Below are 11,551 nucleotides of genomic sequence, written 5' to 3'. Positions count from 1 at the left end.
CTATGGTTTTTCCAGTAGTCATGTATGGATGTGAGAGTTGGACTATAAAGAAAGATGAGCACCAAAGAACTGATGCTTTTGAACTGTGGTGTTGGAGAAGACTCTTGAGAGTTCCTTGGACTGCAAGGAGACCCAACCAGTGCACCCTAAAGGAAATCAGTCCTGAATATTCACTGGAAGGACTGATGCTGAAACTCCAATACTTTGGCCACCTGACGTGAAGAACTGACTCATTGGAAAAGACCCTGATGCTGGGAAAGATTGAAGGTGGGAGGAGAAGGGGATGACAGAGGATGAGATGGTTGGATGGCATCACCGACTCAATGGATATGAGTTGAATAAACTCTGGGAGTTGGTGATAGACAGGGAGGCCTGGTGTGCTGCAGTCCATGGGGTCGCAAATAATCGGACACAACTGAGCGACTGAACTGAATTGAACTCAAAAAAGATTAATGTTTACCTCTGCTAGTTGTCTCTTAACTGAATAAAAAATCATAGCAGAGACTGGTCTAAGATAGAATAAACAGTTCTTTTGTCCATTTTAACACAAGCAGAAAGAAAGAGGTAAAACTTCATTTCCTCAGCCTACTTTCATGCTCAAGACGGTACAGAATTTCATTCAGGAAACCAGCTCCAATAGTTTGGAAAAGCCAAATCCTATGTGTTACTGTTATTCCTCTTGCTAAACCACAAGGGCAAGAACTGAAATAACTCTTTAAAAGAAAAAAGAAAGGAAAAAAACCTTAAAAACAAATAATCAAAATGTAAGACTGTGATTCATAATTAGCAAGAAAAGTCTTGCCCTCTGAAAGTTAGGATAGCTCCATGACTCTGAAATGAGTAGCACATAAAAATAATCCAACAAAAGCCAGAACAAACCATAGGAAACAAACTCAACAGAACATCAATCGTGTTTCAGAGGTTATTCTGTTCTGTTCATGGTCTGGGTCATTTGGCAGGTCTGGCTTCAGAGAAGTCAAAGAACCAAGCATCTGTATCTTTTGCGAATTAATGAACTTTGCCAAGTTTTAACAACTGTAGAAAGGACTAGAAAAAGCTCCAAAGCTTTCTGGTACAGTTTCTTACATAATGTAAGCATAATGTATCTATGTCTAATTACTACTTTTCTTTATTCTCTCCCTTTTCTATTATGGACCAAACATAATTGGATAAAACATCAAGCTAATAAGTGCAGGACAGAGGAATGGATGGAAAGCGAAGGGTGATAGTCAAAAGACGGGGTGACCCCAGATGACACCTAGGAGTCAAAAGCCCCACAGCCTGAGAAACCCATCAGGCCCTCAGTCCTGGGCAAATCAGGAAAGTCACTCTAATCAAAGATATTTTTAAAACTTGAAAAGAAAGATGAGTATACAAGGAGAGGAAATGGAAAAAATAAATTATACACCCAGAGTGGAAAAGGAGAGTACAAAAGGAAAGAAATGACAGGGAAAACTACCCAAATGATCAATAATTTGAGAGACAGAGAGAAAGGAATGAAGAAAACAAATGTGGAGCGTCAAAACTGAGACAGAAAGTAGATGGAAAGAAATAGAAGGGAAAAGCAGAGATGTGTTTCAGTGTTTTAATGCTGGGAAGAAATACATAGGGAATAACAAACAAGAAGGGAAAGGAAACCAGCAGTACCGAGGGTGCCCTGCAGGCCAGCACCCAGCTTCTCCCTGGATGACTCTGGGGCCTACCATCCAAAGGGCTAGGAAGAAAGCTGTTGTCTTGTCTAAACATTCCAGCTGTTTGTGGCTCCCTGCCTTTTCTGCTTCAGTTTTTCACAGACCCTGAAGTAAATGAAGTAGCCAGATCCTCTATCAGAGATTCCTGTGTGGTGCTAATGATTCCTGACACAGATATCACGAAACCAGTCACAGGAGGGGACTGAAGCTGGTTAGAGAGAGACACATCAGTCACTTACAGAGACGACAGAACAAATGGGAATATGGAAGTCAGGGACAAGCAGGACCAAGAATGAACCGAGAGTCAGAGCACAACAAGCAGTCCAAGGAGGAGAGAAGGCAAACACCTCAGAGGGCTGGAAGGATGGTTCTGTATGGGCTTCACCCCTCAAACCCTCACTCCAGGACATCTAGGAACAGTGTATCCACATGCCTCTAGGGCCAGAGGTCAGCTTATCAATTAAACTAACTGGCTGCTGCTGCTGCTAAGTCACTTCAGTCGTGTCCAACTCTGTGTGACCCCAGACCCCACAGACGGCAGCCCACCAGGCTCCCCTCTCCCTGGGATTCTCCAGGCAAGAACACTGGAGTGGGTTGCCATTTCCTTCTCCAATGCATGCATGCATGCTAAGTCGCTTCAGTCGAGAGACTCTGTGCAACCCCATGGACAGCAGCCCACCAGGCTGCTCTGCCCATGGGATTCTCCAGGCAAAATACTGGAGTGGGTTGCCATTTCCTTCTCCGAAACTAACTGGACACACTACCAAAATCAAGTAGACAAAGCAAGGGTAACAGGGCTCCCTTAGGTACATTTTATAAAAACAGCAAGTTACAGAAGAGTGGCTTTCCATTGTTTTCCCCACAGATAAAGAACAGCTGTTGCTTCACAGTGGTAGACATCGTGAGGAAATATTTAAGATTAGGGGTCTAGAACCTCTTGACCGGTAGAGAAGTCCCTAAACCATCGCCAAAATAAACAGTCATAATTCTACAAAATAGTATGAGTTTCAACTTGCTATATGATATGAAAACAAACTAGAGTCTATCATTCTATCACTATCTTATTCTAGCTTACACCCCTATGAATTTTACTAAAGACAAAAACAGACATAAATATTAACTTAATAACTTCAAAAGTATGATGATCTAATACTTACTTCGCAGCTGTCTCTTTATTTCTTTTGCAGGATCTAGCCAGTTCTGCAAGGGGAGAAAAAAAGGTTACTTAACCCATAAGAAACAGTCTCCATAGTCCAAAGTGAAACAGTTGACAGTTCACATACTTATTTAGGTATAAACGTATTTTAACAAAGTCCTATGCTATTGCTGAAACTCCAGTACTTTGGCCACCTCATGTGAAGAGTTGACTCATTGGAAAAGACTCTGATGCTGGGAGGGATTGGGGGCAGGAGGAGAAGGGGACGACAGAGGATGAGATGGCTGGATGGCATCACCGACTCGATGGACATGAGTCTGAGTGAACTCCGGGAGTTGGTGATGGACAGGGAGACCTGGCGTGCTGCGATTCATGGGGTCGCAAGGAGTCGGACACGACCGAGCGACTGATCTGATCTGATCTGATCTGATTGGCATTCCACTAGGTTTAGTATTGATTTGTTTTTGAAAGTGTATGTGTATGTGTTATAAATAAAATATTGAAACAATTTAAGGTGGATCTCTTGGGCTTCATTTTCTAGGATGTGAAATCAAAACCTACCCAAATGAGGAGACATAATATATCTACATATAGTCTTTATTTTGCAGTAGAACAAACAGCAAACAGCCCCTGCAGACACTGAAATGACAGCTCAGTCAAGGACAATGATGAGCTCTTATTCATGAAGGATAAAATGTGAACTGGAAACCACTGACTGACAGCACATACAGCCCAATCAAATAGTCATCTCAACTCCTAGTGCCAACTCCTCCTTAGACTTTTGCTTTTCCCTGCCACTGTACAAGGCCATGGAGAAGCACGGTCAGACTGGAACTGGTATTTCCTGTCTGTCTTCATGTAATATCTTTTAAAATCTTCATTCCAAGTTAAGAGTCACAATCGTAAGGAACTTCTTTCTACTTCTCCTTTATTTCCACACTTGAAGAAAACTTAAAAAGATTCCAGGAAAACATTGTAATAGCTTAAAGGCAAAAAGACCGAATTGGAACTAGTAGGTTCAAATCATTTAAGGACATTAAATATTTGTCTTTCAAAGCCACAGGTGAAAGGCGTATCCAAAAAGAATTATATATACATATGTATACACATACATATGTTTATATATGCAATATGTTTATTTTTTATGTCTCCTATCTTATGCTCAAGTCATTATTAAAGTTTACTTTATCCTCACTAATAGAATAATTACATTTTATGAGATGTATTAAAATGATTCAAATAATTGGCTTTACAAAAAAATGTTTCATGCATTCTAAAAGCATCTCAAATAATGCATTATAACATTAGTGTTTTAAATATTAATAGAACTTTATTTGCATATATAAAGCAAACAGTTAAAACATTTATCATTATAGAGAAAATTAAAACCTACGATCTTAACAATACACTGAATGGGTACAACAGAACATCATCTTACACAGCATTAAGTAGTAGTAATAACAGGATGCTTTGAAAGCAAAAGCATGGGTCTTACTATGCCATTCAGGGCTTACACTCAGGGCAGCAAGGATCCAAGGTGTGTATGGCTCTGTTCAAACACTGGTTATATTCAACCCTCTCAACAAAGAGCTACCAGAGCTTGGGCTAAGTTTCACAGGACTGGTGGCCCAGCTGTGTGGCCCGCTCAAGTGAAGGGCCTGCGGGACCCCCTCATGGTACCTCCAGCGCTGTGTTAGGGAGCAGCTCTCATTCTCCCCCGAGAAGACAGCCTGGCATTCAGCTTCCTGGCCCTGCAGCTGCTGTCCACTCAACAGCTGGCTCACAAATGGTGGGCTCTCATGAGGCACAAGAATGAGAAAACACATCATTCAGTCTCCAGCCCAGCCTGGGGAGCGGCTAGGGGAGAAGAGAGAAGGAGGCTGCAAAGTGTTGTGGCATTTCATCCAAGGAAGTAACTACCAGATCAAGAAAAACTGAATCAGAGACAACTGGTGCCAAACTGAAAAGGAAAAATCCCTCAGAACATGAGCACAGAGAAAGAAGAGAAGGGGGAGGGAAAACTACTGGTCTCCCAGGCCTAAACAGATCCTTCCAAATCCCCAGCTTCACTGTGTGACAGTTGGTAGAGATGCCTCCCATGGAACAGACAAAAACAAAAACACCTACTGTTCTCAGAGGAAAAGTGGGGGGGGGGGGCAAGTACCATCTTCTGGGACCCCTAGGAGTAACCCTGTGCCCCAGCCATCTGGCACCGTCCATTCCCACCTGAAGCACCAAAGCCATGGAGGAGTAACCTGACAGTTTCTGTACAGCATGGAGACCGTCAATACCAGCTCCACAGACCCAGGGGTATGGCTGACAAGTTTCAGCGCACCAGCCAGCCACGGTCAGACCGACTCACTCTTGGGCCACTTTTCACCACACTGTCAGGCACAATATTAAGGTCAAAGTGGCTTCTCTTTATTTCAGAGCCCATTCAGAGACTAAGTGGGCAGAGTGTTCCTCGTGTGATCAAATAGGGGCAGCAGAGCAGACTCCCTGCATCCACCAACCTGGTTTGCCCCTTGCTCACCATCAATCAACCTTGACCACTTCCACACTGTGAACTCCACTCTCACAAGGAGTAAGGGGGTCTCTGCAAGGCCTGGAGAGACCCCCCATTTCCTGTATCCGTCACAGGACTTGGCAGCTCCAGGCAACCAGTTTAAGTACTAAACTAACACACTATTGACCAGAGACATATTAACAAGTCTTCTGTTACCCGAATGTTACTCACTGGAAACAGTTCAATATTTACTTACACAACAAATCGCTGGCCACCGGTATTAAGTTTCTGCAAAAATCCCCTAGTCAATAATGAGCTAATACCTGTAGGTGAGTACCTGGCCTTTGTTGGCCTCCTCCTTCCTCATGCTGTGGTCATCTTAAAAGACTACAGATTATTTTTCTTAGGTTTATTTTTATTTGAATAATTAGCTCCAATGAGTCCTTCAACCATGATGACTGGGATATAATTTTATTGCCTAGAGTCATGAGTTCATAAAAAACCAAAGCAAAAACAAAGTGAAAAACCCAAAAATGCCTTAACAGGACTTATTTTCTGCATTATCAATTACAAGTAAATAGCAGACACAAAACTCTTTAACAAAGAAATGATAAATTCTTGGTTTTGATACTTGAGATATGCTGGGTAGATCAAGAACCAGATGCAAAAAGATGGGAAAAGCCAGGAAAAAGACACGAACGCACACACATGCACACACCATGACAGACTATGGTGTACCATTCACATTTTTTAAAGATTTGGCTGCCACATAGATTTTCGAATCAGAAATTTCTAGAGCAAAATTCTGGCCTCCCACCAACTCTGTGATCTTGGGCTTATTAATCTTCTTCTTTAAGCCTCAAGTTTCTAAACTTTAAGATGAAGATCACATCATCTACCTCTTGGGGTTCTTCTTTTCAACCATTCATTCAAATGTTTCCTGAAGAGTAAGGACACATGCAAAGACTTTATCCAATGCTTTTAACGTAGATGTTTCCCAGCAATGATAAAATTAAACTGGCCTATCACCTTTCTGTGTATATCCCTTTTCATGTAATTTTTTATTTCCAAAGGTGATGTATTATATATATTAAAGAAGTTAATATTTATGTGACTATTTCTACCCACAAAAAGTTAATAAATCAGACTCTGGATTAAAAAAATATAGTCTCTGCAGTCATGGGCCAGATGAGATAAAAAATCAGACCCCTCCCTCCTTAGAGAATCCTATCACAGGCTTCCAACAAGAGTAAATTAAAATTAAACTGTGGTCCTAGAATGTCTGTACTATTAAAATTACCTTAATGAAATCAAAAGTCTATGAATCTGGGGAAAAAGTGTTACATCTCTATCTTCATTAACCTTTAGCTGAAATCTGACATTACAATCAGTTATGAATATAGAGGGGAAAAGTTCTGGCTAATATCAGCAGCGTTCTTAGCTTTGTCACTCACAGGAATCAAAACTTTTTCCACAGCACATTAGAATAGCTGCAGATCTTAAAATATCACTTATGCTAATCAATATTTTGAAATCACAGTAGGGGTTAAATATTGATGATGACTTCATCTCAATTTTTAAAGTAATATGTTAGAATGTTATTTACTGGTTTCCTTCATAGACCTGTGTACTTTTTTATAATCATATATTTCAAACACTGCTCTGAGAAGCAGCCCATATACAATTTTACATAAAATTATTAATAGCTTAAATCATGTCTTATGGTTGAAAGAGGCAGTGGATTCGAAAGAAATCCCAATTATTTGTCAATGTTAATCTTTCATTCAGTGTTTAAAACTTAAATTGTGAAACACGCTGAATTATGAGTAATGAATACCAAATATTTTGAAATTGGCAATTAGCCCACTGAATAAAACTACTTCTTGAATACAAAAAGAAAAAAGAAGTAGTACATAGCATTCACCAGACTATCAAAGGAATCTACCACACATAAAAATGTTAAAACAAAAACGGGCCTTGGAGGTTATAGAAAAAAATTTTTAACTAAGAAGCAAATAACTATACACATATTTTTTCTTTCACACTTAAGTCCTTCTGCCACTTAATTAGGAGAAGCTCTGTAATCGTTGTTGTTGTCGCCAAGTTGTGTCTGACTCTCCAGCCTCATGGACTGCAGCACACCAGGCTTCCCTGTCCTTCACTTCCTCCCGGAGTTTGCTCAAATTCGTGACCACTGAGTCGGTGATGCTATCCAACCATCTCATCCTCTGACACCCCTTTCTCCTTTTGCCTTCAATCTTTCCCTACTACTTTCTTATCCACTACAAATCTGAGGCTGTAGAACAGTTTTTATTAATACCAAGTTGTTTGTCATTTCCCTATAACATTTTCAACACTGAGTCTCAGCAAAGTGTTAAATAAAGTGATTCTCATTTATTTTCTAACAGAAACACCTAGATCCCAGAGTTAGAAGTGTTTCAAAATGGCTGGTCATGCCTTAAAAACTGGTGCTTGTCAATTCTGCCAGTGAGAGAGATTAAAGTTAACCTAACACACACCATATCACCAGATGGTAAAGAGTAATTTTGTCTGAAATCTGCATTTTCCTTTAAGAATATACAGCACTGAAGCAGATCTACTTTACTGTACATACCTCTGTCTAAATTAAGTCTAATAGTACACTGCCATCATGAAGGTGTTAGCAGAAACGTCACAGGCCTTCTAAGCTACAGTGAAATACTCACTATGCATCTGGGAGAACGTGATTCCAACTCCTATCTGTGGTATTATAAGGTGTATCTGGATTGAATATAGAATTTTATTAAAGAACAGTTTAAAAATGACAAATAGTTTAATACTAGAGTTTTTAGGTCTCATTTTGGTGGGGGGAGGAAATGGTCTGACTATCAGAGAAATGCATTAATCAATTTTCATAAATGTAGCTGTGGGTATCAGCTACACTTCAAACAAGCTCCCCTTTCAATATAGCTAGAAGCAAAATGACAATAAAATCCCTGGGCCAGATGCCAGATTCTATTAACATCAAAAACTCAAGGCAGTATTTTCCCTTTAAAGACAATCCAAACTCTTAATGATGGTTCCATTTAGACCTGAATACAAGAACTATATAGACTTGGATTCTATGTATAAAAGAATAACACATTGCTTGATTTCACATATTTTTAACAAATTTTCCACAATAAAGTGTATATGAGTTCTCTGCAGACATTAAAAGGTTCTAACATTAATAATGATAGATTTTCATACTCAAGAGTGAAGTGAAAGGCTTCCAACCATAAGACACACAGCACTACACTAAAACAAAGATTAGACCTTCCTCTCCTTGGAAAGTGTTCATACAAATAACCACAGCTTTACCTCACCTTCTTATTATAATATGTTACAATGATAAGTGCCTGAAATATCTATAAACACAGATACTATTCAGCATAAAAAAAAGTAGTTTAAATTCCTATATCCTGTAGCATCTCATTGTTGAAACTGCATGAGGTGAGTTAGTGCAACAGTAATAAGCTTCTGTGGGGGAAAAAAAGGACATGATACAAATTTATCTTGGGAAAAATAAAGATTCTCTTGCCCAGGTGTCTTAAGAACTAGATTTGAGCTATGTAAGCAAGAAGGAATAAGAAAATTATACAACACAAAAGTTACATAGGAAAATCAGATTATATATGAAATAATTAAATATTGGCAATGCCAATTACATGTGTGCATTCATTTTCTGCAAAGTAGTTCAGAAAGGACACCCCACTGTTTATTCTCCCACTGTTCTATAGTTAAGGTCTAGATAATAAAGTGTGTGCCTAATTTTGTGAGCATTTTCATCCCACATTTTGGAAGAGAAACTATACACTTAAAAACACGAGATTATGAGTTCTTGGTTTAACAGCTTTTCTTGTCCATGAGAACCCTATGGAGAACCCCTCCAAACTTAACCTTACCTTAATCCTGCCTTAATGACCTTAGCTTCTCTTTGATTTCAGCCAAACCTTTTCATGGCTGAACACTCAGGCTTGTCACCACACAGAGTTCTCCACCTCATTAGAAGTCATCATTCCATTCTCAGATGCAATCATTTCTTCTCCTAAGTCTTCTCCCCATTTATTCTCACCATACCTGCCCTTCAACTTAGAACTTTTATCCCTTGGTCATTTTCTCCCAGCCTATCAGCCCATTTCAGCTTCATGGGCTTTCTGCTTATGTTCCTTCCTTATGATTGATCTTATGAATCAATCAGCTTGATTACCTATGCATCAGGATCTCCAGCTTTCTCAACCTTTTGCCCTTTTACCATAACCACTGTGAACATAACACCCCATTTCTCCACTATTACGCCCAGAGAGCAATTAGAGAAGCACAGTATATTCTGCTGCCATCACAATTTTACGATCCCAGCTGGACTGTCAACAGCAAGCAATCCATATCTCTTTTAAATCATTTGCTTGTCTACTTTCAACTACCATAACCTCAACTGAGGCTCCTTTTGTGCTTTGGGTGAACAGTCCTGCTCACACTCTCTCAGATCATTTAAAGGCAAGACTGGTTGTCTCATATCACTGCATCAGCTTATCAATGCCATCATTTTTCTGAGCATAAAGGAGATCTCCCAAGCCTTGATAAATAAATATACAGCCTAGATGGCCCTGCGTAACCTGACCCCTATCAACACTCGGTCTCCCCTCACTAGCCACAAGAGATGTCTTTTCATTTTGCAAGCGGTCAGCTGTTCCTACTCAGGGCCCTATGTGTGTGGTTCCTAAGTCCCTTGGCCCAGCCAAAGCCCACTCAAACTTCAGGTCTCTGCCTAAGCATAATCCTCTCCTAGGAAGCCTTCCCTGTTAGTAACCTGAACTCTTCCTATAGAACAGTAGTCAAAATTTATTAACAGAGTTAAAAAAAAACCCAAATTACTCAATCTTCTCAACTGAAACTAAGTGGGGACATTCGTGAAGGCAGAATTTATGTCTTAATTATTCACTGCCAGAGTTGCAGATGCATACTAGTTTGCACACGGGTAGTAATTTTTTTTAATGTGGTAAAAAAAAATCATAAAATTCATCCGCTTAACCAACATTTACTGTACAGATAAGCAGAACTAACTATATCACATTGCTGTGCAACAGATTCTAGAACTTTTTCATTTTGCAAAACAAACTCTATCCCCACTGAACAACAATTTTCCATTATCTCCTCCCTCTAATACAGGTAACCACCATTTTACTCTGTTTTTCCATGGGCCTAACTAGGGAATACCTCATACAAGGGACTAATACAGTAATTGTCTTTTGTAACTAAACATTTCATTCAGTGTAATATCCTCTAGGTTCATCCATGTTACAGGATTAACAAGACTTCCTTCTTTAATGCTCAAAAACATTCCATTCACTGTATTCTGAATATGCCACATTTTGTTTATCTAATTCATCCATCAAGGAACATTTGGGCTGCTTCTACCTCTTGGCTATTGTGAGTAGTGATGAAATGAACATGGGTGTACAAATACCTCTTCAAGATCCTACTTTTGATTCTTTGGGATATATACCCAAAAGTGAGATTACTAGATCACTTGGCAATCCTATTTATAATTTTTTGACTAAACTTTACACTGTTTCCCTAATAGCTGCACCATATTACTTGTCCATCACCAGTGTACAGGTTTTCTAATTTTTTCACCATCCTTCCTTGCCAACACTTGTTATTTTCTATTTTGTTTTTTTTTTAATAGCGGCCATCTTAATGGGTGTGAGATGGCACACAGGTATGACCAACTTAGATAGCATATTCAAAAGCAGAGACATTACTTTGCCAACAAAGGTCCGTCTAGTCAAGGCTATGGTTTTTCCTGTGGTCATGTATGGATGTGATAGTTGGACTGTGAAGAAAGCTGAGAGCCAAGGAATTGATGCTTTTGAACTGTGGTATTGGAGAAGACTCTTGAGAGTCCCTTGGACTGCAAGGAGATCCAACCAGTCCATTCTGAAGGAGATCAGCCCTGGGATTTCTTTGGAAGGAATGATGCTGAAGCTGAAACTCCAGTACTTTGGCCACCTCATGCGAAGAGTTGATTCATTGGAAAAGACTCTGATGCTGGGAGGGATTGGGGGCAGGAGGAGAAGGGGACAACAGAGGATGAGATGGCTGGATGGCATCACTGACTCGATGGACGTGAGTCTGGGTGAACTCCAGGAGTTGGTGATGGACAAGGAGGCCTGGCGT

The 11,551-nt window shown here is 39.9% G+C and overlaps 1 protein-coding gene across 10 annotated transcripts in view; it reads right to left on the bottom strand.

The window, feature by feature from the left end:
* Window positions 1–11,551, bottom strand: part of EPB41L2 (erythrocyte membrane protein band 4.1-like 2) — a 163,956-nt gene that overhangs the window by 67,686 nt on the left and 84,719 nt on the right. For all 10 annotated transcript variants that reach the window (XM_010834618.1, XM_010834617.1, XM_010834616.1 and 7 more), the window contains exon 5: window positions 2,849–2,891. In XM_010834618.1, coding sequence (XP_010832920.1) covers window positions 2,849–2,891 — 43 coding nt within the window. The remainder of the gene's footprint in view (window positions 1–2,848; window positions 2,892–11,551) is intronic.

The sequence above is a fragment of the Bison bison genome, unplaced genomic scaffold, assembly GCF_000754665.1.
Source record: "Bison bison bison isolate TAMUID 2011002044 unplaced genomic scaffold, Bison_UMD1.0 scf7180017864035, whole genome shotgun sequence".
Taxonomy (NCBI): Eukaryota; Metazoa; Chordata; class Mammalia; order Artiodactyla; family Bovidae; genus Bison; species Bison bison.
The sequence above is the reverse complement of the archived record's forward strand: the minus strand, read 5'-3'. Positions and strand labels throughout refer to the sequence as shown.